Source organism: Cynocephalus volans, chromosome 16 (genome assembly GCF_027409185.1).
Source record: "Cynocephalus volans isolate mCynVol1 chromosome 16, mCynVol1.pri, whole genome shotgun sequence".
NCBI lineage: Eukaryota > Metazoa > Chordata > Mammalia > Dermoptera > Cynocephalidae > Cynocephalus > Cynocephalus volans.
Genome location: NC_084475.1, coordinates 16,203,462 through 16,231,281, shown reverse-complemented (window position 1 = coordinate 16,231,281; position 27,820 = coordinate 16,203,462). Strand labels below are relative to the sequence as shown.

The 27,820-nt window shown below is 58.1% G+C and overlaps 1 protein-coding gene across 1 annotated transcript; it reads right to left on the bottom strand.

Moving 5' to 3' along the window:
• On the bottom strand, positions 1-27,754 carry MYO15B (myosin XVB). Its single transcript, XM_063081086.1, is given in 50 exon segments — positions 1-275; positions 385-496; positions 724-865; positions 949-1,067; positions 1,271-1,389; positions 1,553-1,628; positions 2,377-2,436; positions 2,646-2,758; positions 3,262-3,481; positions 3,599-3,686; positions 3,773-4,031; positions 4,113-4,211; positions 4,315-4,393; positions 4,593-4,688; positions 4,731-4,826; positions 4,925-5,040; positions 5,204-5,302; positions 5,502-5,583; positions 5,704-5,780; positions 5,882-5,982; positions 6,193-6,354; positions 6,874-6,946; positions 7,195-7,373; positions 7,455-7,690; positions 7,784-7,879; positions 8,952-9,082; positions 9,289-9,346; positions 9,629-9,685; positions 10,378-10,471; positions 13,518-13,681; positions 13,905-14,022; positions 14,948-15,072; positions 15,203-15,248; positions 15,333-15,448; positions 15,564-15,641; positions 16,733-16,858; positions 19,344-19,475; positions 19,722-19,817; positions 21,385-21,517; positions 21,594-21,652; positions 21,768-21,881; positions 22,644-22,805; positions 22,945-23,160; positions 23,162-23,252; positions 23,391-23,494; positions 23,788-23,884; positions 24,242-24,316; positions 24,864-24,973; positions 25,196-25,259; positions 25,674-27,754. Coding segments are annotated over 50 exon segments (7,752 nt in total). The 3' UTR covers positions 1-69.
• Positions 27,755-27,820: the final 66 nt, after the last annotated feature.

Genomic DNA, 27,820 nt, shown 5'->3' with positions numbered 1-27,820 from the left:
AGGAGGTGGCAGTAGAGCAGTCCCGGTGCCCAGCAGCCCTGGGGCAATCATGCGCTCCTTCCTCGATGCCTAGGGACACCTTGCCCCTGCCTCTCCCGTCCTCACCTCTGAGGCCTTGTCCCACTGAGCCAGCCCTGGCTCCCCAAGCTGCAGCTGCCTCTTGTGCCTGTTGTTCCTCTGCTCCAGGGAGAAGGAAAAGTCGGGAGCAGCAGCTGGCTGCACTATGTCAGCAGGAAAGAGTCCGGAACGGCCCCCGGCAGAGCCAAACTGCCAGCCTAGAGGGCACGCGAAGGCAGTGGCTCACCACTGGCCCTTCTGCCCCCTGGCAGGCTCTGCCAGTGGGATGCCCTCCCTTTGCCAGCCCCCTGCTGGCCCTGGGGATACCTGGCTCCAGCGTGGCCCCTGGCAACAACTTGATGAGGTCGCCGCGGTGGAAGCTGAGGAGGCTGCAGTCATCTGTGACATAGCTGCGCAGCGCAACCACATAGCCAGAGTCCTAGGGGCAGGTGAATGAGCGGGCCAGAGAGTGTCGAGCCTGCCTGTGCCTCCCTGTCCTGCCCACCCTGCTAGCTCCCCCCTGGCTGCCCCTTCTCCATCCAGCACCCCAGAGTTCCAAGGTCCCAGCCTAAACTCCCAGCCCCCACCAGGAAACCAGAGGAGAGAAGCAGCATCGGCATTGGCAGAGGCTGCCCTCCGGCCCCAGCCCCAGCCACCTGCACTTGCCTTCTGGAGCTCACTCAGGAACAGCTCCACCAGGGCTTTGATGGCCCTCGCCCTGGCTGTGTGCAGCACCAGCTGCTCACTCTTCAGTGACAGCTCCAGGGTGGAGCCGCCCCGGCACTCCACGCCCAAAACCTCAGCAAAGCTGTGCACAGGGTGGGGGCATGAGCTGGGGCCGTCTCGCCATCCCCCGCCCCCCTCCAGCCCAGGCTCTGGGAGAGCTCACACCTGTAGGAGCAGAGTGTCTTCAGCTGGTCAGGGTGGAAGCTGGAGGCTTGGGTCACCTTGAGCAGCCTCAGCCCCCGGTGGGACACACCCAGCAGCTGCACATCGCTGCCACTCTCGCCCTGCCAGGACAGTGGGCGGGTCACAGACAGGCTCCTAGGTCCTCACTACCGCCAAAGATACCCTGGAGCTGCTCAGGGCCAGTGGCTGTGTTTTGTCTCTCCACTGGTACTGACACATCCCCACCCCCACACACTGCCAGCTCGTGCGCCAGGATCCAGAACAGGGCCTGGCATCCGCACTCCCTACCCCCAGCATTACTGACCGAGGCAGGGAAGATGCGGGAGAAGTAGTTGGCCCAGTTGTCCCGTGCAGCCACCACAATGCGCTTCTTAACGCTGTCTTCAGCAGTGTCAAGGGAGTCCAGGCCCACCTCCAAGTCTCCTGTAGGCAGGAAGGGCCCAGGCTGTCCTCAGCTCCCCACTCCCAGCTCACACAGGGGAGACCCCAGAGTTTGCTCCCACAGTCGCTCCCTCCCTCAGGGCAGGTCCAGTACCGCCCCCCACTGCATTCAAGCTCCCTGACTCCCAGGTCCCAGGACCCATACCCAGCAGGTCCTTCATTTTGTGTCGCTCATCCCGGGAGATCCGGATGCAGGACTCGGCAAAGGTGTCCCGCAGGATCTGGGGACAGAGCCAGGAGGTCACCACTGGGTCCCGAGGCCAGAGCCCACTCCAGGAGCAGCCATAGACACACATGGTGGGAAAGCTGGGGAGTCCAGTGAAGGTCGCCTCCATCCCAGGGTGGACACTGGGGCTTGCCCATCTCAGCAGGAAGGGACAGAGGGAGGGAGTGAGAGAGGGCTCAGAAGCCCAGGGTCACAGCCACCCACACCTCGCCTGCCCTCCTTCCCTTCACCTCACGGCACAGAGACCCCCCAGGACTGCTGCTGCCTCAGCTGAGATAAATTTCCCTGAAGGAACAGAATTTGGTGGAGGGGGAGAAAGAGGCTACTGTAGAATCTGGGGAGACTGAGGCATACTCCTGGGAGCATCCAGAGGTGGCAGAGTAACAGCCACCATTGATTAAAGTATTACTGTGTCGTGTGCTGTGTACACTTTTCTCTTAATCCTCATCTACAGAGTTACTTCAAAATGTTCGTGGAAAAATGGAATTAAAAGGTATGAATCTTCCCATGAACTTTTTGGAGATCCCTCATGTTACACTAGGTTAATAACGGTCCCTACTTCTTAGGAACGTCGTGAGGATTAAGTAATTGAAGGCAGGGCTGGCACACAGAAAGTGTCCCACGCGTGCCTGCTGCTGCAGTGCCCCTCGCACTGGTGTTAACCTGGCCCAGGTGTTAGGAGTGCCCCAGGGACGCCATCTGTCTGCACATGGCACAGGCTGGCAGGTGGGCCAGGCTCTCACCTGCTGGCAGAGGAGCCTGAGGCAGTAGGGATGGCTGAAGTTCTCCCGGGGGTAGAACACCTGGAGGAGGGCATGGAAGAGTGAGATTGGACAGGTTGGTGCCCCTGCCCAGCCGCCCTCGGCCCTCCAGGCCCACACTGGAAAACCAGCCTTGAAAAGGTGGGTTGTGGGGAGGGTATGCTGGGGTCCCAGGTTGGGATATCCCACAGTCCACCACCTCCCTGCCAGCCCAAAGAGGTCAGGCTGAGCCCTCCCCACCCCATGCCCACCTCCTTGCGTAGGAACAACTTCCAGGGTGCGCTGGCGTAGGAGAAGCACACGCTAGCAGAGGATGCAAGTAGCTGGGTAGAGAGCCCCTTGTCCCCCATGGGCTCCATCAAGCCTGGCGGGGGGGAATGCATAAAGAGCCTTAGGCAAGGGGCTGCCAGAGCCCGAATGACAGGGGACCTGGGCAGGAAAGCCCCTCCTCAGAAGCCTCCCAAGAGCCCGGATCCTTCAACCTCCTGCCCTTGGTACTACCCCCTGCCTGCATTTCCAGGCCTAAGCTTTCCCTGGTGTCCCTGAGGTGAGTGGTCCCTCCCTGACCACGTTCAGCCGGAGTCACTAAATTCCTCACAGAGCCATCAGGTCCACATCGAGGACAACACTCTGTGTGTATCAGTCCCTCAGTGCCAGACAGGCCTCCGGGGTACCCAGGTCCTGTCATGGGTGGGAATGTGGAATGGGGCTCCCCACCCAGGGCTCCAAAGTCCAGAATCCCGAGCAGCTGAAGGGGCTGACTTCAGTCATGTGAAAATGACTTCAGCCACGGGTGTCAAGAGGCTGTTGGGAGTATTGCCCCCGCCCCAGTGAAGCCCACCATGCAGGGGATGTGGCATCCCTTACCTCGAGGTTCAGCTGAAGGGGTCCCTGGGTCCTCAGGCAGAGGCAGTGGGGGTGCCGGTGGAGGTGCGGGTGCCTGGGCAGTGGGCGGGTTCTGGCCAAACAGGTCCCGAAGGGGCTCCTGCTTTTCCTTGATGGAGCTGGAGGGCCCAAGCTGTGGTGGGGCCTTGGGTCGAGGAGCCACAGCTGGTGGGAGGCCCTTCCCTGGGCTGGGGGACAGTGTCTGGGGGTGGGGGCACAGAGAAGGCAGGTAGGCTGAGTCTAGGGGCAAGGCCAAGTTTACCCCAGCGAGCCTTGGACTTCCAAACAGAGCAGCCCATGCCCTGGATGGGGGGCTCACCGGAGGCGGGGAGTGGGCACCGTTGATCCCCAGCTTGGCCAGAGCCTCGTCCTTAGGATCATATTTCCTCAGGAAAGATTTGGGGGGCCTTGTGGGGGAAGGAAGAGGTCACTAGGTCCACAGGGTAATTCCCCGAGGAGCAGAACAGCCCCGGCCACCTCCCCCGGGGCCCACCTGGATGGCTGCACAGGCACAGGGACAGGGGATGGGCGGCTCTGGTACATGCGGATGATGTTGCGAATTTCCCTGCTGGGTTCTGGCCGCTGGGACGTGGGATCCAAGCTGCGCACCACGGGCCCCCTACCCTGGGCTGGCCCTCGACCAGGACCAGGCCCTGCCTCCCCGGTGGGCTCAGCTTTGGCTTCTTTTGCAGCTCTGACCTCGCCTCCTTTCCAGGGCTTCTTCACCACTGGGGGAGGAGGAGGGGACAGCACTGACCAGGAAGAGGGAAAGGACGATTAAACACTGTGCAGAACCACAGGAGCCCCAGGCCCTCCCCAGCTCCCCTCCCCACCTGCTCTCGTTTCCTCTTCTTGCTCCTCCGGCTCCTCCCCCCGGGGCATCTGAACCTTGGCCGGAGGCTTCACCACCTTCACCTTGATCTCCTCCTGGCCTGTAAGTGCCCAGGTGGCCTTCTCTGTTAGCCACATTTGCCCAACGGCCTCCACCGGCCGGCCCACCCTCCCCTGGCCCAGGTGCCACCCACATGCCCTCACCCATCCTCTGGAAATAGTCCCGCTTCTGCTGGAAGCTCTTGGGCCACCAGGGCCTGTCTTCAGCCTCCTCTGAGGTCTCCTCCTGAGAGGAGGGAGAAGTGAAGAGCAGGCCTAGCCAGCCATGTCGTCACTCACAACGTCCCCCTCAGATCCCTGGGGTCTGGGGCCCAGTAGCATCTTCCTGCTCAGCCCGCCCGACCACGCCTCTCCTCCCTGCAGTCCTGGCACCTGCTGCCCCCACCCCAGGACCCGCCATCCAGGTGGCTTTGGCTCCTCACCCTCAAGCAGGCACCCACTGACTCCACGTCACGCTCTGGCTCCTCCCGAGGGGCGGGGGGCTTCCTGGGCTTGGAAGTCATAGCTGAGGGTAGAGCCTGGGAGACAGCCCCGGGGACCTGGGAGGCAGCCCCGGGGACCTGGGAGGCAGCCCTGGGGGCCTGGGATTGGCGCTGGCGCTGCTGGGTCTGCTGCTCCAGGGACAGGGTCATGGCCTGGGTGGTCATCTGCTGGGCCTGAAGGGGAGGGGCACTGGGCCAGGTAAGAGCCCAGCCTGGCCCTTCCCCAAAGACCTGCCCTCCCCCAGGCAGCTGTGGGCCCTGCCCAGACTCACCAGGAGCAGCGCCTGCTGGTTGATGAAGTTCTGCTGCTGGACCGCCAGCTGCCTCGTGTCCAGGCTGGGAAGCAGGGGTTGCAGCTGTGGCTGCAGCTGTGGTGGCACCATCATGGCTGTGAGGGCGGCAGGTGGGCTGGAGTAAGTGAGCGCCATGGCCAAGCTCCAGGCCCTCTGCCCACTGCCCTCTGGGTTCAGGGCAGGACCCTCCCTCCTCCAGTCCCAGAGCTGGCATTTTCTCTCCTGAAAAAGGACCCTGGTGCCCTGGCCCAGCCTTACCTGGCATGGTGGGGACTGTGCCCATGGCTGGCATCATGGGCAGGGGTGCAGGCACCATGGCTGGCTGGTATCCAGGCACCTGCATCATCCCTGGGTACACTAAGGGAACAGGGCCCTCCCAGATCAGCCCCTAGCAGGGCCCGCATACCACCTCCATCCAGCCCCAGGTAAAGAAAGGAGCATCGGCCACCAGGGTGCTGGCTGGAGCACCAATCCCAGCTGCCTGAGGGGTCCCAGGCCACGTGTGCCTGTGCTGCTGGGCCTGGGAGGCCCTGGATAGAAATCAGCGCACACTCACCCATGGGGTAGCCCTGCTGCATAGGCCCGATCGCTCCCCCTCCCTTCATGCGGCCCCTCAGAGCCCTGCCTTGTTCCAGATCCTGGAGGGACAATGGTCACAGTGTCAGAGCCAGAGCCCTGGGAAAAACGGAAGGGGCAGCAGAGGGAGGCCCCAGAGGGGTAGGGGCCGGGGGAGGGTAGGGTGGGTGCAGGATACTCACACCAAGGCTCGGGGAGAAGACTGGCTCGAAAAGGTGGTCCAGGAAGCCATCCAGACTCCCCAACCTTCGGGCCTCACCTGTGGTGCAGGGAAGGGGTCAGTGTCATCTGCCGATCAGGGGCTTCTTGCACCCCCATTCCCAGCATTCTGCCAATCTCCATGGGCCCACTCAGCCTTACCTGTGTGGCCTCTGCTGGGCAGTACTGGCACTGGACCTAGGGGGAACCCTGGGGGCAGCGAGGGGGCCTGGACATCAGGGGCAGGGGGGATGTCTTCGGCTCTGCAAGAGACAGTGGGTCTGGCTAAGGGGGCTGCCCAGGCTGGGGCAAGAGGAGAAGCTACTGTGGGCGTTGCCTCTGGATGTGGGAGGTTATGGGGAGGCTGGGCCTGTAGCAGCACCTGTGAACCACAGGGTGTGACAGCGTGGCTGTGGGAGTATGTGGCAAGGGAAGGGACAGGCCATAGTCGGCGGTGCTGGGGTGGCACCTACGAGCTCAGGAAGGCAATAGGGTATCTGCGGGGACTGGCTGGGTCCCCCAGGTCCTCAGTCTGGCCGATCAGGTCCAGCACAAAGTCGCAGCCAGCCAAGTCCTGCCATGCGTTCCCGGAGTGCAGTGACACGGACCAGCCACGGGGGGGCACCTCCAGGCCTCTGCGTGGGACAGGGGCATGCAGTGGGAGATGGTCAGCAAGGCAGAAGACCACCCAGAAGGGACAAGGACCCGAGGGTGGGCCAAGGGTGAAGGAACGGGCGGGGGGGAGGCCCTGGAGGCCTTCAGCCTTCGGGCGCTGCGAACCACCTGGGCTGAGAATCCAGCTTCACTGGGCAGCTCGAACAGCTCGCCCGTGTTTGAGCCTCACACCCTCCTCTTTGCACATGGCCCTAACGCTCCCCTGTATCAGCGACCTGCTGAATTGGAGTCTGGGCTGTAGGCTCACGCACGCCCTGCATGTACAAGTCCTGCTCCTTGCTCCCACCTCGCATGTCTGCAGTCTGGACCCCACCCATTTGCCCTCACACCTTGTCCCCCGCCCTGCCCTTTGAGAGAGCAGCTTCTGGCCCTGGGCCTGCAAGGAGGGACCGTGGGCTGGCAGGATGAGGATGATGCAGGAGGAGGAAGACAATGGTCAGCTTTGGCTGCTCTGTCCCCCCATTCCAGTCCTCCTATACCTGCTCTGCAGGATCCACCCGGCAAATTGCTCCCCTGTGGTCCAGGACTCCACCTCAGCTGAGTAGCACTCTTCTGCAGGGGCGAGGGGTGGGGGGCGAGAGTGAGGGAGGGCAGGGTTCACCCTGGTGGGAAGGGGCCACTGCAGGGTGGGAAGGGGCCACTGTCTCCATGCGGGTTCCGAAAGCAGGACAGAGGGAGGTCAGCATGGCGGAGGGTGGGGCAGCAGTAAGGCTGAGGCAGGAAGGTGGTCCGGGGAGGGCCAGGGGGCAGGCTGGCTCCACTGTGGGCCTGGCGAGGCCTCAGCAGGAAGCGACCCTCACCGTTGAAGGTGAAGACGTCCAGCACCATGCGACCCCGCCGCCATCCGGCCATCCACTCGAGCTGGGTGGGTGGGTGGGTCCGTGCGGCCCCAGGGGCCAGCTGTGTCTGCTCCAGGGCCCCCAGCAGCTTGTGCTGGCATAGCGCTGCCATGCCTTTGGGGGCCTGGTCAGACACAAATCTGCAGGGACAGCACAGGGCTGCTGTGGAGGTGGGTGGCCATCGACCCCACCACCAGGTCTCCACCTACAGGGGTCCTTACTTGAGCAGTGGCTTCTGCAGGGCAGGCATTGGGGGGAAGGCACTGAGCAGGGTGGCCATGAGGGCCCAACCGCACTGGCTCTGCTGCTCATCCGGGTTGTGCCAGAGCTGGGCCACCAACTGGCAGAAGATCTCGTCCCGCAGCCCTGGCCGGCGCTGCCCCTGCCGCACCAGGTATGTGCCTATGGTCTGTTTCTGCCAGGACAGCAGGGATCCGTCCCCCAAGAGCCGCAGCATCTGCCAATACAAAGTGAGGTGAGAGCAGGATGTGCAGGGCTCCCATGTGCCCATCCAGTCCCTGCCAGGGCCACTCCTCGATGGATCACTCACCACCTTGTTGATGTCCAGGGCATGCTGAGGGTTCTCACCCTCCAGGCGGGTCAGGGGCTTGGTCAGTGGCTGCCCTAGGCTGGGCAAGGATGGCTCCTGCAAGGAAGGAGGGTGACACGGTACCTGGGTAGGGGCTGGTCTGGGTTGACTGCCTGGAGGACAGTCCCAGGGGAGCCCCATAGGAGCACGCGCCCCAGGAGAGGGGAGGGCTGGTGCATAGGCCATCTTACAAAAGCATCTTAGTTGCTCTTTGATTAGAAATTGACACCTGGGGCCGGCCCGTGGCTCACTCGGGAGAGTGCGGTGCTGATAACACCAAGGCCACGGGTTCGGATCCCATATACGGATGGCCGGTTCGCTCACTGGCTGAGTGTGGTGCTGACAACACCAAGTCAAGGGTTAAGATCCCCTTACCGGTCATCTTTTAAAAAAAAAAAAAAAAGAAATTGACACCTGGGGCCGGCCCGTGGCTCACTTGGGAGAGTGCGGTGCTGATAACACTAAGGCCACGGGTTCGGATCCTACATAGAGATGGCCGGTTCGCTCACTTGGGAGAGCGTGGTGCTGACAACACCAAACCAAGGGTTGAGATCCCCTTACCGGTCATCTTTTTTTTTAAAAAAAAGAAAAGAAAAAAGAAAATTGACACCTGTTCATGCAGAAAAACTCAGAAACCATAAAAAAGAATTAAAAAAGTAGAAACCACCATTAACATCCCACTGCCAGAGATAACCCCAGCTAACGTTTGAGCCTTTCTTCCTTGTCTTACTTCCTCTGCTTAGACACATACATCCCAGCACCTCCACCACCTTTGTTGTCATGGTTGCTAAACAGAGTTGAGATCATACTCTATATGTGGTTTGAATCCTTTCTTTGTATTTAATGCTGCAGCCTGGACAGTTTCCTTTGTCATTAATCATTCTTTAAGGCCATGACTTCAATAGCAGGGCAATTCCACAGGTAAAATAAAGGTGTGGCATCCTGGGTCTAAATGACACTAGAAGTGAGACATTTTGGTTCAACAGATATTTTCAGAGCAATCTAGTGGCATCCACAGCCCCAGTGACTGGACAGGGAGGAGGGAAGGTGGAGAAAGAAGGAGCAGGCCGGGGCTAATGCTGGGGAATGTTCGGGGCCAGAGGGAAGAGCTCAGGCCCGGGGGGCCCACCTGAAAGCTGGTGGAGACGAAGCTGGAGAAGGGGAATCGGTCAATGTCCGGTGGGAGGGTCAGGCTGGGCCGAACAGAAACTTCGGGGAGGATGGACTCGGTAATGCTCCTGGCCAGGGCGTCCTGATGGCCTGAGGACGAGAGCACCAGGAGGCAGCCCAGAAACGCTCAGGTGTGGTGGCCCTGGCACCACCTGCACCCCTCCCCATCAGTCCTTAGCCGCCGTCTACAAAGAGCTGGGCGGCAAGCGGGGGGGAGGGACCACAGAGAACAGACCCACCATGCAGTGAAGGAACTGGGGAAGGGGTCCCGGCAAGAGGGCACCAATATGACTCACCTTCCGCTGTCCTCAGCATGACAGCCAGCTCGGCTGGGATCTCCAAGCGCCCCAGCTCCTGGCAGAGAGAACCAATGTACCCAGGAACTAATGGAGGGGTCACAGGGACCCAGTGTCCCTCGTCACCCAGCATTATAAACATCCCCTCCAAAGACCAAGAAGTTTGATTCTGGACACTCAGAGCCCTAGGACCCCTCAGAGGGCACCTCCACCCTCTTTTCAGGCAGCCCAATGGACATCCTTGAGGGACAGAACCTGTGGTGGCACCCCTGGCAGCCCACCCTGCCCCCAATCCATGTCAGGCTAAGCGAGCTCATCCCCCAGCTTCTAGGCCACCTACCATGACTGGCACTCTCTCCAGGGCCCTGCCGCTGTGCCAGCCACACCAATGCCCAGGCTGCTGGGGGAGACACAGGAAGAGCTGATGCCCCAGGGGGAGTCACCAAGAGTCTCTCAGTGGCTCCTCCCAAGCCTGCAGCTCAGCTGCCGCCTCCTGCCTCCGGGAGACCCTGATGCCAGAGAAGGAAGAACAGACCCAGAGGGGCCTGCTGCCCGACAGGGACGTCAGTTCCTGTCCGCCCGGGCCCTCCTGAGCCCTCACTGGCCTCAATGCTGTGGATGTCACAGCTGTCTGCCAGGGCACCAGGAAGAAGACAGGAAGAAGGGAAGAAATGGTCCCAGGGGACAAAGTCCAGCCAGGGAGTGGCCGGGGGCAGGCAGCATGTGGGCACTGACCTTTGAGCTGCTTTATGACCCTCAAGTTGGAGTCATCCAGCAAGAGAGGAGAACAGAAGGGGCCCAAGGGAGGGCTGGAGGAGATGGGAAGGAGCCCCAGGCAGGGAGGGGAGAGCCACCCTGGGGGAGTGGGAAGGGATGACGGAAGGCAGTGACCTCCCAGAGGCCCCAGCCCACCCGGGCCAAACAGAGGGAACAGGAAGAGCGTGATGGGCAGCCATCTCCAAGGCCTCCGTCCTTGCGAGGCTGGGCTAAGAGGGTGGGCGCAGTGGGGATTGGCCAACTTGAGCAGCCGAGGCTGCTGGCTTCTGTCCTGAGCTTCCCAGTCCAGCAGCCCTGCCCTAACCCCTGCACCTGCAGTCTCTGCCGTCTCCAGAGGACGGGCCGGGCCACCAGCAGGATGGTGCTCAGCTGTCCCAGAGCTGCCCGCCGCCGGAGGTATCGCTTCCTGGAGGCCGGGAGGGGACAAGATGAAGAGTCCAAACTTACACTCCTGCCTGGCACCTGAATTCTCTAAACCTAGACATGAATGTAAAAACTGACTCTGGACCAGTGAAGCCCCTGGGTGCCGAAGGAAAAGACCAGGATACCACGAAAGAAGAACAGGTAAACCGAGAGGCTGTTTAGCACGGGGCATCAGGATCTGACTCTGGAGCCAGGCCACCTGGGTTCGAATTTTCCCCCGACTATGTAGTCACTGTGATCTTGGGTACATTACTTTACATAGTCACTGTGATCTTGGGTACATTACTTTACATAGTCACTGTGATCTTGGGTACATTACTTTACCTCTCTGTATTTTATTTTCATCATTTGTAAAATGAGGATTATTGTAATTCCTGCCGCATAACAAGATTAAATGAATTAACAGATGTAAGGATTTAGAACAGTCTGTCATATTATTATTTAAGAAGCAGAACTTACAAAATTAGAAAGTAACATTACTGAAAATCTAATAGATCCTGGAAGAGGCAATGTGCAAATAAAATATGTTTGAGAATTTCCCAGATATAAGCAGATCAGACTCCTGAATGTAGTCCTGAGCAGGATAAACATTTGAAAATAAATCTACTTTTGTGCATCAAAAGACACAATGAAGAAGTGAAAAGACAACCCACAGAATGAGAGACTGTTTGCAAATCACATATTTGATAAGGGCTTAATATCCAGAATATATAAAGAACTCCTACAACTCAATAACAAAAAGACAAACAACCCCCCAAAAAAACAGGCAGAGGACCTGAATGGACATTTCTCCAAAGAAGATACACGAATGGCTATGAAGCACCTGAAAAAGTGTTCAGTATCATTAGTTATTAGAGAAATACAAATCAAACTCTCAGTGAGATACCACTTCATACCCACTAGGATGGCTATAATTTCAAAAATGGCAAATAACAAGCATTGGCAAGGATGTAGAGAAACTAGAACCCTTGGACATTGCTGGTTGGACTATAAAGTGATGCAGACACTGTGGAAAGCAGTTTGGCAGCTCCTCAAAAAGTTCAATGTAGAATTACCCTGGGACTCAGCAATTCTGCTCCTAAGTATATACCCCTGTGAAAGTTGTCAGAACGAAAATGGAGTTGCTTGTGTTAAACAAACAAAAAACCTGGGGCTGGCCGGTTAGCTCAGTCGGTTAAGAGCGCAACCTTACAACACAAATAGAGCCAGGGAAGGCAGAGAAGGGAGGGTTCTCATGCACGAAAGCCTGATGACAAAACCAATAACAAAGGACTCTGCAAAACCACAACCTTGCATAAAAAATACTGGGAAGACACCTGCCCTGCAACTGTATGTCCAACCTGAGCCTGCATCACCCTTGTTACTGATTCTTGTAGCCAAGGGTAATGATTCCAAGACAATTATGTAATCCTCTATCATTTCTCCTTCAAAACCCTTTATCATAGTAAACATGGTTTACTATGGCACGTGGATTCCCATGTCAATGTTATAATCCCAAATAAACTCGTTATTTTCTTAGAGAGCTTCTCTCTGTTTGTAATTTAGGTTAACAACCTGAAGATGTGAAAACAGAGACTAGAACAGATACTTGCACACCCATGTTCATAGCAGCATTATTCATCATAGCTAAAAGGTGGAAACAACCCAAACGTCCATCCACAGATGAATGGAGAAACAAAACGTGGTATATCCATACAGTGGAACGTTACTCAGCCACAAAAATGCATGAAGTTCGGGCCGGCCCGTGCCTCACTCAGGAGAGTGCGGTGCCGATAACACCAAGGCCCCGGGTTCGGATCCCATATAGGGATGGCCGGTTCGCTCACTGAGTGAGCATGGTGCTGACAACACCAAGTCAAGGGTTAAGATCCCCTTACCAGTCATCTTTAAAAAAAAAAGAAAAAATGCATGAAGTTCTGTTACATGCTACATCATGAATGAACTTTGAAAACATTATGCTAAGTAAAATAAGCCAGACCTAAGAGAAAATACTGTGTGTGTCAGCTTACATAAAATATCTAGAGGGCCGGCCCATGGCTCACTCGGGAGAGTGTGGTGCTGATAACACCAAGGCCACGGGTTCGGATCCCGATAGGGATGACTGGTTCGCTCACTTGGGTGAGCGTGGTGCTGACAACACCAAGTCAAGGGTTAAGATCCCCTTACCGGTCATCTTTTAAAACAAATAAATTAATTAAATAAATAAAATACCTAGAATAGGCAAATTCCTAGAGACAGAAAGTAGATTGGAAGTTTCCAGGGGCTGGAACGGGGAATGGGAATTATTGCATAATGGGTACAGTTTCTCTTTGTGTGATGAAAACATTTTGGAAACAGGTAGTAGTGATGGTTGCCCCCTATCCAGAGGCTTCTCTGATGTTCTGCACAATGGCACGGTCTTCACTTTAGTCTCAGCCCTCGCGTTACACTTTGGGATGACAGGCGACTGGTTGACTGTCTGGATCTGACTCCCCAACTAGCCTGGAGGCACCATCTCTGCCGCCGTCATCCCTTTGTCACCAGTGTCTGGTGCAGGACAGCTGGAGCAGACAGTCAGCCAACAGCTGTTGGGTGGATGAGTGCAGACAGGCTGTGAAGGGTGGACAAGAGTTAATTAGGTGAGAAAGGGGAGGGTAGTGTCATAGGACCAAGAAGTCCAGAGTAGCTGGAGTGTAAATGTCTGGCCTAAGTTGAGGCTGGAGAGGTAGGCAGGGCCTTACGCAACCTGATTCATGCTTTTAAAAGATCATTCTTGCTACAGAATGGAGAATAGACTGGAAAAGACAACAATCAAGGAGTCAGGACTGCAGGTTCAGGTGGCCTCAGCAGGTACAGAGCTTCTTGTGACTGGGGGTATTCAAGCAGAGTCTGCATGGGTATGGGTGGAAATGCCGTCAAGGAGAGTCAAGTGCTGATGGGATGGCACTGGGGCAGGCCGACTTGCGTTGAGACCCTCTATCTCCCTATCCTGCCCCACCACCTTGAGGAGGAGCCCACAGCCTCCCCCACCCACTCCAGCGCCTGCAGACCTGGCCTGGAGCCCACGCACACGAGCCTGCACTCGGGGCAGGAGGCGGAGGTGCTGGCGGGAGATGCAGGCACGGAGGCGGCGGTGCAGCGTGAGCAGGGCCTGGGAGCGCTGCTGGGCACAGAGCCGCTCCAGCTGCCGCCAGCCCTGCTCCCGCAGCAGGACCTGCGGGCAGAGGCGTGGGCTGCAGGCAGCTGCCGGGGGTCGGGGCCCACCTGCTCTTCTCAGGCCTCAGCCTCCTTCCTTCCAGCCAAATGGTCTACTTTTCTGGGGTGCCTGGGACAGTCGGCCACCCAGCCCCACTCCATCTCCCCACGACTGTTTGTCCCTGAATGCTCCTCTCCTTTCCATTCATGCCTGCCCCTGGCACACGGAGATATGCACCCACCTTGGTGGTTCCAAGGTGATAAAGCAGGGACTCAGCCCCCAGCACCTGGCTCAGGATGGCACCACACCTCTCCCGGTCAGAGGGGTCTTCCTGCCCCTCGGTCCCCAGGGCCTGGAACCTGCCCCAAGGATGGAGAACCAAGGTCAGAACAGCAAGGACCTCCTTCCACAATTGTCGCTTGACACCTCTAGCCCGTTGGTATTTATTCAGCATCTAGGTCATTCCACAACTTAGAAAGCGCCCACTATGTGCCAGGTGCTCCTTGGGTGCTGAGACATGACCATGAACTGGGTGGGCAGGGCCTCTGCTCTCCTGGAGTTCAGTGGGAGAAAGGTCGTGAGAACACTGTGCACTGACAGGGCCCCGGGGACCGGTTCCAGACCATGGGAGCTTCAGCCTCGTTTACCAAACTCTCCTCGGTGCCTGGCATGCCCGACACAGGGTGTCCAGGCGTGGCTATGGATGAGAGAGAGGAGGCTTCCCGAGAGGCCATCCAGTCCATGGCCAAGGCCAAATAGGGAAACAACAAAATAGACAAAGTCACCAGCTTTTCTGGAGGTTTCTGAACTCCCCGAACAGAGCTGCCTCTGGTGTTGCTGGCGGCTCCAGAGGCACCCCTACCCCCCTCTGTGCGATGCCAACCTGCCAGCTCCATGTGGCCACCCCTCCATCCCATCTGAAAGGCTCTGCTCTCACTCCACCCTCACTAATTCAGCAGCACTTCCAAAACATCGACTGTGGGCCCCCTCACTAGCCAGTGAGCCCCAGGGCAGGCATTGTCCCTTCTCACCTGTGACCTGTGGGCATTAGCACAGGAGGGGTTGGCTAAATGGAGGAGCTGAGGATGAAGGCACAGAGGGACAGCGAGTAGTGGAAGGAGGGACAGAGTCAGGGAGGGCTGGATGCCAGGCCTAGGCTCCTGGGGAAAGTGGGTACATCTCCACCCAGAAGGAAACCTAGAGCTGCCACTCATCCCAGGGGACTTCCTGGTCAGTCCTGTCCCTAGTGCCTGGGCCCTCAGCTGCCCCATCCTGGGATCCTACCTGGCCAGGAAAGCCTGGAAGGGCAAACGCACAGGGAAGCTGGCACTGCGGGTGCCTATGACCTCCAGGATGCCCGCCTGGTGCAGCTGCTCTGCCACGTGTCCCACGTCAAAGAGGCCTGGAAGCTGTGGCCAGGAGACAGAGCCAGCGAGAGCTAGAGTCCTGGGGCTGATAGCTGTGGGAGTGAGGGACCGAGAAGGGCAGGGCAGGGCAGGGGTGGGAGGGCTTTGGGGACCAGGTGCTAGGAGAGCTCACCTTTCCAGGGTTGGGGTTGAGGCACTGGATGAAATAGAAGCGGCTCCTGATGAGTGGAGGGAGGGTCACTTGGGCACAGACCAGCCCTCCATCCACTTCCCAGGGTCTGGCGCAGGCGCACTGTTCTCACCTGCCCAGCTGGGCTATGAGGTTGCCCAGGGACTGCTGGAAGCGAGAGGCCAGCGTGGGCTTGCCTCGCCCTCCCCCGGGTGGGGGCTCTGCTTCCTGGAACAGGCTGCCCACCAGCTGTGGGGTGAGAGGGCTTTGAGCGCCAGCCACTTGGGCAACCGTGTCCAGGGGAGAAGGAAGAACGGGCGACAGAGTGTGGAGGGGGTGGGAGCTGGGGAGCAGGCAGGGGCACCTGGAGCTGGCTCTGGCTAAGCATCTCCACCACGGCAGGATCCAGATGATCCCGGTTTCTGTTCAAAAACTTGTGAACCTGCAAGAGACAGCATGGGCGAGGGAAGGAAAGAGGGCTGGGCGGGGAGGCCGGCTCCTCTGCTGAGCGATCTGGCCTCTGCCCAGTGATTTAAAAGGCCACCTGTTGTGTGGCCAGTCCTGTACATGCCCTTGGGTCTGTTACTGGACTTTCTATTTCATTCGGTCCATCCCTTATCAATACCACACCCTTTCGTTACTGGGGCTTTAAAATAGGTTTCAGTAGCTGGTAGAGTAAATCCCTCCTTCATCTGCTTTTTCAATATTTTATTGATTATTCTCATGCATTTCTTCTCCAGATAAAATGTCAGGATAATTTTTGTCAAAATCCATTCTTCTCCTCCTGTAAAAATTCTACTGGGGTTTGACTAGAATTATATTACTTTTCTAGATGAACTGGGCTTCTCAACAGGAACGTGGTTTGTCCCTCCATTTTTAAGTCTTCTTTTTTGACTTTCAATATAGTTTCATCGTTTTCTCTTTTTTCCAACTCGTATTTCTTTTTGGGTAACTCCTGGGTAGTTTGCATTTTTAATCCTACAGCCAGAGGGTGCCACCTCCTCCAGGAAGCCTTACCTGCCTCTCCCCACCCACCCTTTAAGCATCCTACCCTTTATGCCAGGCCACCCTCAGAGCCATGTGCAGTCCCCCTGGTAGATGCGGAATTCAGAAGGGGAAAGGAAACTCCATTCAGTGAGCTCCTACCATGTGCCAGGCACTTGCCAGGCTGTCTTTGTGTTCCTGCATTTAATCTTCAGGACAATGCTGTAGGACGGATTCCCATGCCCATTTTATAGATAAGGAAATGGAGGCTCCGAAGGTGAAGTAAACAGCCTTCTAGGTCCATGCTTGTGCTCTGCCCTCTGGGTCTGGAGGGTCCCAAGGTCTCTACTCCTCCCTCCCATAATTCTCACCCAGAACACAGTGAATTATGCTCAGAACTGGGTGGAGACAATGGCCCGGGTAGGGACAGATGGCCAACCCTTACGAGGGGCCTGGTCTCACCTGTTGGGTGACTCAGCTTGGGAGGTCACACCAAAGTCACATTGCCCTCACTGATTCATCCTGGAGTCTCGCCCTGAGACCAGATACCTGGTAGGTGACGGTCCCGGCGTAGTGCCGCACTGTGAAGATGGGCAGGGGCAGCTGGGGCTTGGCATAGCTTGGGTGATCACCATGGTGGTAGTGGCACTTCTGGAGGAAGGTGTGGTCTGTGGCCTGATGAGAGAGAAGAGATGGCTTCCCTCAGGTCTTCGCACTGGACTCTGTCCCCCAGTGCCGCATACCCTGAATATAAGGGCAGGTTTGGTTTGGGTTTCGGGGGGTGGGGGGGGGATGGCTGGCCGGTTCAGGGATCAAACCCTGGACCTTGGGGTTATCAGCACCACGTTCTAACCAACCGAGCTACCCAGCTAGCACATTGGTTTTGTTCCCCAAGGCTTCTTCCTCGGACAGGGAGAGTCACTCCATACATGAGTCCTCACAAAGGATGCACGCTCTCTTTCTCAGTGACTTTACTTTGAACAACTAAGTGCTATCTGGGAAAGAAACACCACAGAAACCACCTCAGGCAGTACCAGATTTGGCAGCTTATGCAGGACACCTGACAGAATCATTTAAAAGAAGTGGGAGGGCTGGCCGGTTAGCTCACTTGGGAGAGCTTGGTGCTAATAACGCCAAGGTCAAGGGTTCTAATCCCTTTGCTGGCCAGCTGCCAAAAAAAGAAAAGAAACCGAGGTCAGGAGTCCCTAAGACAGACTTAGCAATCATTTCTGGGAGCACAGTCCCATAGTTGCAGGTGCCTCTAAACAAGTCTTTCAAAGATCCCTTTCAAAAAGCAACCCAGGTAAAGGATATTTTATGGAGCAAAAGAACATGTAACAACAAGGGCAGGGAAAACCTGCCTTCATGTTATGTAATGGGAACTCCAGCCTTGGGGTAGCAATTCCAGGGTCAGCACCTTCTCAGGCTCACAGAGTGTTTGTTTCAAATTGACCTAAGTGATGTTGATGAACCCTGGAAGATCAGGGTAATTCCAAAAGTGGCCCTGGGACTTCAAAGACATCTGTGGCAAGTTCTAATAAAACTTTATGAAATGTGGGCTGGCTGGTTCGCTCAGTTGATTAGAACCCGGTGTTATAACACTAAGATCAAGGGTTGGGATCTCCATATGGGTCAGATGCCAAAAAAATAAAAAAACTTTATGAAATGTAAACTGGAAACACAATCATTTACGAATTAACACTGTCTTATTTAGTAAGAGATTTCAAATGTGTAAGAGTGTTAATAAATGAATATTATAAGTTAGATATTAATGTAAGAAATGTTATTATATAACAATATTTACTGTATATGAATATTTATGTATCATATTAGTATTACAAGATGGTCGGTTAGCTCACTTGGTTAGAGTGTGGTGTTGATAACACAAGGTCAAGAGTTTAGATCCCAGTACCAGCCAGCGGCCAAAAAAAAAAAATTATAGTGACCAATGAACTACTATAATCACGTTTGACTATTTTTTTCATCTTTCATTTTCAACCTCTCATTGGGAAAATGGGGGGTCACTCATATTCAGGGTCATGTTATATTTAGCTTGTATAGAAACTCCTGCTCCACCTTTTGACCTCAGTTCCCAGAGGAGACCCAAGCCCTGAACACACACTCCTGGCCCCACGTACCTACCCACAGAGCCACACAGGTGTGATTTTACATTTGATTCTGCGTTTTTGACTTTGGCTTTTGTTTTTTCTTTTTCTTTTTTTTTTTTTTAAAAGATGACCGGTAAGGGGATCTTAACCCTTGACTTGGTGTTGTCAGCAGCACACTCACCCAGTGAGCCAACCGGCCATCCCTATATAGGGATCCAAACCCGTGGCCTTGGTGATATCAGCACCGCACTCTCCCGAGTGAGCCACAGGCTGACCCCGGCTTTTGTTTTTTCTTAAATTAACATTTCTCTTCAGCTGTACTGCAGGCTCTGAGGGGAGAGACTGGGTCTATTTTTGTTCACCTTTTATTTCTACTACAGAGATCCCTGGCACACATATTCTTTCTTTCTCTTTCTCTCTTTCATTCTTTAGTGAACTCTTAAACATGTGCTGCAGACAGAGCTTGATTGAACCTTTCAGACAAGGACCCAGGAGCTCTGCCTAGTACAGAAGAAAGAGCAAGTCAATAAATACACACTAATTGCACATGGATGTGGGTAAAACCTAAAGTAGGGATGAGGCTGAGGAGTAACGGGGAGCTATTCAGGTAGGGACGGGTAGAAGGAGGTCAAGAAGTATTTGTGGAATGAATGCACCATGGCCCTGAGGTATGTCCCCTACTGGTCAGAGGCCCGAGTGGCTCTTGGCCACAATCAGAAGGCACTCGCACAAGCCCTTTGTGAGCCTCACGCAGTCCCCACGGCTCTGCCCATCGGGCACTATGCCCTTCTGCGGCAAGGACTAGAGGAACCTCAGAGGCCAGGTATCTTGCTCAAGCTCACCAGAGACAGGATTTGAACCCAGCTCTGTGAGAGCCTGGGGCTCTTCCCCTTGGCCACTGCCTTCCCAGGCTGTGCCAATGGGCTGCAGGCAGGGTCCTGGGACCCCATAACCTTGTTGCCCCCCTGGGAGACCTTGCTGGCACTGGCCTTACTGCTCAAGGCCCCTACTCTTTGTCCTTGACACTGGAGGTCACTGCCCCTGGTCCTCACCTGGGACAGCCATGTCTGGGCATCCAGGATCCTCAGGAGACTGTGGGGCTGGTCTACCAGGAGGTCTAGGCAGGACTCCCTTGGAGATGGGGGGACAGGCACCCAGGGCAGCAACTCCCGCTGACACTCCTCCTGGGAACAGCCAACATTTGACCATTTACAGAACCTGTCCATGCTCGTGGGGAACCTCACTGGGCTGCAGGAGGGATGACCCTCCCATTTTACAGATGAGTAAACTGAGGCTCAGAAGGACTGAGATGCCCCATGGAAAGGGGGCTTCAGGGCATAGCTCTCAGGTCACTACTCTCTTTACCAAGGATGGCCTCTGCTCTGCAATGCAGGGGTGTCCCCTGCCATGTACATGCCAGCTTCCTGTACCTGCTCCTGGGCCAGCAGCAGCTGGCTGGAGAAGAGCTGCAGGCGCTCGCTGGCGAGGTTGTTGCACAGTTGCTCCAGGCCATTCACCCGCAGCGCCTGGGGGGGGCACGTGGCCGGTGAGGTGGGCACACACACGAGGCAGGGGCACAGGGCAGGTGGGGTCAGCACACAAGCCTGTGCCCTCATCCCCCTCCCATAAGGGCTGCCCCCATTCTCTCCAGGGCACACAGAGGAGTGCTGCCCCAGGGCTAAGGCTGCAGCCAATAGGGTCAAGTCCAAAGGCCCTGGCACAGCATGGGGGCTGCCTCAGCCCTGCCCCGGCCAGACGTCAGGCCTCCCTCTAGCCACCCATATCCCTGCCCTCTGCTTCAGCACTACTGTGAGCCTTTGGGCCTCTGGCGATGACCATCCTGTGGTCTGGAAGGTTCCTGTTCCTACTATCTAGCTCACTGGCTATCAGAATTCCACTTCCTCATAAGCAGAGCTCTAGTGGCCACCTCCAAGAAGTCTTCCAGCATTTCTCCTGTAAGGGCTACAGCACTTTCCTCTGTGCTGCCCCAGCACTCTACTTACTGCCCGGCAGAGCCACTGCGTATGCTCTGCACACCATGCAAAAGACACACACAAGTGCGTGCACACACACGCCACAGTCACCACCCTCCTCAGGGAGGGGATGGTCACCAAGGACACACTGTGCAAAGCAGGAAAGAGCAGGGGCAGTGGACAGTGCCCATCCAGGGACAGAAAGAGGAGACCACCTCCTCTCCCTCCACCCCCTTCTCGTTGCCCTAAGGAGGCAGGATTTTCTGGAAAGGGGTGCACAGCTCGTGACAACTCAGGGAGATTTGGGGGACTCTCCTTCCCTCCCCTCTTGGTGTGTGGGAGGTGAGGCTGTGGGTGGGCCCATCCTGGGGCCTCTGTGAGTTTCCACAAGGCCAACCAGACAGAACTCTCCAGAGGCAATTTCAGGACTGGTCAGAGCAGGGCAGAATGGCCGCACCTATGGAGCACACGGCGCTCTCATGGACCATCTCCTTTAAACCTTCGCAACCCACGAGGTAGATCCTGTTATGATCCCTCCTTCACAGATGGGAATGCTGGACCTCAGAGAGGTTAATGAACTTGCTGAAGGCTGCACAGCTAGTGAGTGGCAGCTTTGGAGCTTCCAGGGCCCCTGCTGTCACCTGCCGTGCTAAGCAATGCCTCCCAGCGGGACGACAGCACGGGCTCATGCTTAGCTTGTAGTGGGCTCCAACCTCTCCCAGAAAGAAGCCAGGAGGGCTCGGGGCCCAAGGCTGTCCAGCCCAGACCCAGAGAAAGAAGCAGAGGCCCTGCCCGGAAGTAAACACGGCATGTGGCAGGAACATCCTTTCCATAGCTTGGGGCTGTGGGGGCCGGGGGAGAACTGGAAGAGAGAACCCAAGTTCACTGTCAGCCTGGCTCCTCAGCTAGACTCTAGGCCTGCTTTCTGTCCATCTCTGCACCCCCACCCCCCAGCACAGCTCAGCCCACAGTCACCCAGTGCAGAAGGGGCCACCGAAGGCACGTTGCCAGTCAGGCTAGCATTTTGTAAGTGCCCAACAGCTGGAGCTGCTGGGATCTCCAGAAATACACCAGGAGCAGATGGGCACCCCATGTCCTGGGCCCCACTCCAAGGGGTGACCTCAAAGCCGTAGACATCAGCCACAGTGATGGTGCCCACGCTGTCTCCCTCCTCAGGTGGTGCCAGATGCGCGTTGGTCCTCCTTAGAAGCCAGTTGAAGAGTTGTGAGTAGAGAGCCTTGGCCAGGGCATCCCTGTGGGTATGGTGAGTGAGCCACGTGGAGCAGATCACCAGGCCCATCCCTGGCTCTCTCCTGTCACCAGGGCCACCTGGCATCAATGGCACTTTCCACGGGCAGGGATCGCAAGACCCGGCCATAGGGTGTCTCCTGGAGGGCAGAGGAGAGGCATGTGGCACATCAGGCCCGTGGCCCACACGGGCACTCACCCAGCCTGCAGGTGGTCCAGGGTGGGCCTCTGCCTCCCAAGGACCCGTGGGCTCACCAGGACCCTCCTGGTGACAGCTCCCTCCAAGCGCTCTGGTGGTACCTTCAGCAGCCGAGCTGCTGTGTGGATCTCAACCCAGCTGGATACAGCAGCCACCTCCTTGGACTCCCACTGGACAGAGAAGGGAGGGATAGGGAGAGCACTGGTGGAATGGACACGTCCCCCAGGGAGGGGGCAGGTCACTGTCCGGCAAGCTGCCCTGTCACCCAAGGGGATGACAGCACCTGGGAGATCTGGGCCATTACGAGCCAAGCTCTGGGTCTGGGATCAAGTCCGAGTCCTGCTTGGCTTCTTTCCTAGCCGGATGGCTCTGGCAAGTCTCCCTCCTGCCCTGAGCCTCCACTGCCTTATTGATGAAGGGGAGACAATAATAACCCTCATGTTATAGTGTTGTCATGAGAGCTCAATCAGAAAACACATGTAGGGCCGGCCCGTGGCTCACTCGGGAGAGTGTGGTGCTGAGAACACCAAGGCCCCGGGTTCGGATCCCATATACGGATGGCCGGTTCGCTCACTGGCTGAGCGTGGTGCTCACAACACCAAGTCAAGGGTTAAGATCCCCTTACCGGTCATCTTTTTGAAAAAAAAAAAAAAAAAAAGAAAAGACATGTAAAGTGATTTACACAGTGCTAGGCACAGAGTAGCTGCTCAGCAAATGCCAGGTGTTCTCAGTGCTGGCGGCTTAGGGGAACAGGCATTGGGACAGATATAGAAGCTCCAGGTATCAGTTTTCTCACCTCTACAATGGGGATCTGCCTGCTTTCCAGGGCAGCCCAGGGCTTTGTGCTCCCACACACAAGGGTTTGGCATCATGACCATCACCCTGATTAAGCAAATGAGCCATCGCTGGCCCCTACCCACAGGGGAGCCCACCTCGGAAGGGCAGAAGCAGATGTTGCCCAGCTGCAGGATGGCGGCCAACACGGCCCACACTGTGGTCAACTCCTCGGGGCCCAAGCCCAGCATCTGCAGGGCCTGCACCAGCAGTGTGAAGTCCTGGGCATCGTCCTTACCCTGCAGTCTGCAGGCCCGGCCCTGCAGAGCACAGCAGATGGAGTGGGCAGGCCCTGGCTGCCCATAGCCTCCCCCTACTCTGCTCCTCCTCAGACCCCTGGCTGAGACCCTTCTTTGGACAGACCCTCTCCCCCAGGTACCTCGAGGGCTTTGCCCCCACCTGGTTGAGGTAGAAGTAGGTCTCTGGTCCCTGCAGAGACAGCTGCTCCTGCTCCATGGGGTCGAGCCCTGCCAGCAACTCATAAAAAATATGGAAGCTCCGTTCGGACTGGGCCTTAGGGAGAGGGACTGGCTTAGGGGAAGCAGTGGCCTGGGGGCTTAGGGGCCACAGCCCCCTACAGTGGTTCCCTCCCTCTTTCCCACTCTGGGGGCTGAAAAGGGGTGGGCAGCAGGATGGCTCTTACCTGAAACACCACCCTTGAGGTCTCAAGTAGATAATGTGACACAGAGGCTCCCACAATGACCCCTCTGTGGGCACAGGAGATAGGGTGGGAACTCTGCTCAGAATGAGCCGCACCAGGGGCTGGACTCAAGGGCAGCAGCCTCAGTTTCCCAGTAAGAGATCATGGGTGCCCCCTGTGCCCACCTGGACCCCCTGTCACTCACTGCTGCAGCCAGAAGCAGAAGACCTGGCCGAAGCGGCTGGCGTTGGCATTGAGGATGGTCTTGGCGTGGCCAAAGCTGCTAAGCACGGGCAGCACATTATCCAGCTGTATGGGGGGGACATTCGAGTATCCCTGGGACAGCAGTGGTACCCACCAATCAGGCATTCCAGCTGAGGGTACTCTATGCCTGCTGGGTCCATAGAGGGGACCTCACACTGTCCCCACGGTAGCCATGCCTGGGGCTAACCCCAGGAGAAGCCAGAGGCCTGAAGACCACCCTCTTCCTGGCCCAAAAGAGAAGAACGGTCCCTCTCGGATCCCTGGGAAATGGCCAGCTACTCCCTGGAGGGAGACAGGGAGCCCAGCCGGTTCACGAGGAGCCTCCAGCCTGCCCTCACCTGACATCCTCTGTCCTGTGTCTGCTCCTGCTCCAGGCTGCTTAGGAACTGTATGATCTTCTTGGCAGCTTCTGTCTTCCCTGAGCCACTGTGCCCACTGCAGGAGGGAGGGACTAAGGATGGGGATGGAGGCTGGTAGGTCTCCAGGAAGGGGTGTATAGGAGCCAGAGAAGTGGGGGTGTACCACCTGACAGTGACACCTACCCTGAGGGAGACCCTCAGAAATGTAGAAAGATAGAGGCGGGGCATGGAAAGCAAACAGAAAAAAAGTCCCCAGATGCCACATTAAAGGGGCACATGCGATGATGACTTCAGGCAAGAGTATGGCCCTGAAGAAGTCGAGAGCTGCCACCCAGCAGGGTACCAAAGAGTTCCAAATGCAAAGCTCACATCCCCACCCACTGGTCCTCAGCATGGCCTGTGGGTTCAGTGGAGCAGGGCAGCCAGGACTCACCCCAGGAGGATGCAGGGGTCCTGCCCAGTGCTCTGAGACAGGCTATAAGCTGATGCCACAATGGCAAAGATGTGTCTGGGAAGGAGGGTGGGGAAGATGAGAAGGTTGCCAGAGATGGACATCTGGGGCTGATGGAGTTTGGATGTGTTGTCACCTCCAAAACTCATGTGGAAATTTGATCCCCAATGTGGCAGTGTTGGAAACTGATTGAATCATGGGGGCGGATCCCTCATGAATGGGTTAATGCTCTCCCTGGGGGAGGGGGGATTCCTGAGTGAGTTCTCGCTCTATTAGTTCCCAAGAGAGCTCACTGCTTAAAAAGACCCTGGCACCTTCTCTCTCTCTCTCTCACTTCCTCTCTCTTGCTTCCTCTCACCATGTGATCTGCCTGTACCCGCCAGCTGCCTGACACTTTCCGCCATGAGTAGAAGCAGCCTGAGGCCCGTGCCAGATGCAGCTGTCCCAGAATCATAAGCCAAATAAACCTCTTTTCCTTTTAAATTACCCAGTCTCAGGTATTTGTTATAGCAACACAAATGGACTAAAACAGGGGCCCTCCTATGTATAGTCAATGGGACATGCTGGGGGAGTGAGCAGAGGTCAATGGGGCAAAGTCACATACGGGCTGGTGTTTTGGGCCTTCCTGGGGTGGTAGCTGGCCAGGACCTCAGGTGAGAAGAGAGGCAGGGGCTTGTGGGGGTTCAGAGCGAGCATCAGGGGCCCCCCAAAGGTCTGGGGAGGAAAGCAGAAGCTCCCATCAGAACAAGGAGGCAGCAGGAGGAATGCGAATGGAGTGGGGCTCTGTGGTCCCCCACCCCGCAGGTCCCCAGAGAGAGTTCACCACCTGGCCCAGGGAGGGAGAGGAAGGGGATACTCCAGGGGTACTGGGGAGCCCTCTGTCCCCAGGGGAAAGGGAATCCCAGCCTGTCATCCCCTCCCTGTGGCCCCACATACGTAGATGCGGCCCAGGTGGAACCTCCTCTTGAGGCACAGCAGCACAGAGCTGTCACACACCAGCCTGTGGGGACAGCAGGGTGGAGGGGACAGGAGTTTGGCGTGAAGGAGGAAGTAGCTCTGCCACCAGCTGTGGGGACACCTCAAGCAAGTCATTCAACCTCTTAGAGCCTTATCTATAAAATAGGGACTGGGCTGTTAAGTAAGTTACCATTCCATGGGGGCGGGGGAGGGGGGAGCAACTAACAGCACCAGGCGCAGACCCAGAGCAAAGCTTTGTGCCAGTGACAACAGGGAGTCCTGGGGAAGTGGCACCTGACTTTCCTCCCTCACTTGCCCCTTCCAGCCAGACCTTTAGCAGGGCAAAATCCCTTCTCAGGACTCAATAAGGGTCTATACAATTTATCGAGATGGGGGTAGGATGGGATATGAGGAGCTGTGAGCCAGGGACGGCAGATTTGGAACCAATCCCACTCACCGCAGTCGGGCCAGGTCCTCGGTGTCTTCCAGGCCTTCTCCGAGACTCCTGCCCTCAGCACCAGGGAAGGACGGCACCTCCAGGCCCGGCCCGAGGCTGAGGTCCAGGTCCCTCTCCAGCGCAGCCTCGGCCTCATCCTCGGGCTCCCACCGCTCCCTCGAGGACCCGCAAGGGCCCGGGCTCCTCTCCCCCGGCAGGCGGGTCTCCAAGGTGAGTCGGGGGAGCAGCACGTCGGTGCCAAGTGCACGGTCCTCGCGGGGGCCGGAGCCCTGAGCCCAGTGCACCGGGGTCTCGGCTTCCAAAGTCCCTGGCTCCGCTTCGCTGCTGGAGTCGCTCTCGTCGAGTGGGGACCCGTCAGCAGGAGTAGGAGCGAGGGAGCCGCGGCAGGGCCTGGCCACCTCTTCCCCACTCGCCCTGTGCCCCTCACTGTCCCCCGCAACCCCTGCACGAGGCCAAATGCAGCCCTCCCCGGTGGCGGCGTCCGCGGAAACTTCTGCTGAGCTCCGGCTGCTTGGCGCCCTCCCCGCCCTGTGGATCCTGGGGAACACGACCTCGAACTTGGGATCTGGAGTCGGGTCCTCCTCGTCGGGAAGGTCGTCGGGGACCGAGCTTTTCAGGGCCTGCGGAGGGCTCCATCCGCCGCCAGGGGGGGCGCTCAGCCGTCCTCCGAGCCGCGCTAAGCCCGCCAGGCGCAACGCTAGACGGCGCCGCAGCGCGGGCCCGAGGCCCCGCCCCTCTCCGGCTCTCCCGAGGCCCCGCCCCTCACCGGCTCCTCCGCGGCCCCGCCCCTCGCCCTCCCCCCGCCCCTGGCCGGGGGGTGACCTGAGCAGCAGCCGCAGCCACCGCAGAAAGCTCAGTGCCCGCAGCACGCGCAGGAGCCGCTCCTTGAGGTCGGCGCGGCGGGGACCCGCGGCCTGGGGTCGACCCGGCGGGGGCCTCACTCGCGGCCCGCGGAACTCCACGAGGGTGGCCAGAGGCGCTGGGTCCCCCCCATCTGCCCCTCCGGCCCCCGCTTCGCTCTCGCCCGCCGCCATTTGCACCTTCCCCGCCGCTTTTCCGACCTGGCGGCGCCGCGCCCGGGCCGTCGAGGCCTCGGCTGTTTGAGGCCGGGCTCCCCGTGTCTCCTCCAGCTGCGCCCCGCTGTCCCTCGCTTCCCGGGCCGGCCTGGTGTCCCGAGGAGCCGTCGAGCCCCCGGGGACGCGCGCGCGGCTGCTCGTGAGCGAGCTGGAGGCCGTGGCTTTTCCACCCGCCTCGGCCTCTTGGGCTGCAGAGTCCCGGCTCGCCGTGCCCGGGGCTGCCCGTGGGCCTCGTCCAGGCCCGGCCCTCTCTGGACTCGAGTCTGTGTCTGTCCCCGAGTCCTCAGTCGCTCTTTGGGGCCCCGCCGCCGACGACCCTTCCCAGCACTGGGGCTCAGCCTGGGGCTCGTCGCTGCTCGGGCGCTCGCCCGGCTCCGGCGCTGACCCCAGGCCGCTTGGGGTCTCTTCTGAGCCCGTGTCCCTTGGCTCCCGCTTGGGCCGCAGCTCCGGGGTCCCGCCGCTCTGGCTACCGCTCTCCTGGGCCGCGCGGGCTTCGCTGTCCGGGCAGGAGCTGCCTCCGTCCCCGCCCGATGTGTCCCCATCGAGGCTCCGGGTCTGTCGGCGGCTCCTTCGGGCTGAGGGTCCCCGATCTTTTCCTTTTCTTCTGCGTTGACTGCGCTCGCCTGTCCGCCCTTCTCCTCGGGGCAGGCTTTCCTCTCCCAGGGGCCCCCCACGGCTGTCCCCGGGCTCGCCGCTCTCCTTGGGCCCGCGTCCCCGACGCCGCGTGCTGCGTCTCTCCTGGGCCTCCAGTGGCGACCCAGCCCTTGGCCGTCTGCCGTCTCCATTCCCTTCACCGGTGAGCTCCCTGCGGCCACCAGCGGTCCCCTGGCCTCCGTCGGTGTCGGGCTCCGTGTCTGGTTTCGCCAGGTGAGCCTTGTCGCGGCCGGGTCGTCGTTCCCGACCGGGCGCGCCGTCCGCGCTGGCCGACCCGGACCCCTGCTCCCCCGACGCCGGCCTCCCGGGTCTCGCCGGGTGCTGGGGCACTTTGCCCTTGCTCCTGCCCATGGCCGGCCCAGAGAAGACCGGCTTCCCGACGCCCCGGCTGGCTCCCCTTCCCGGGGATCTGGATGC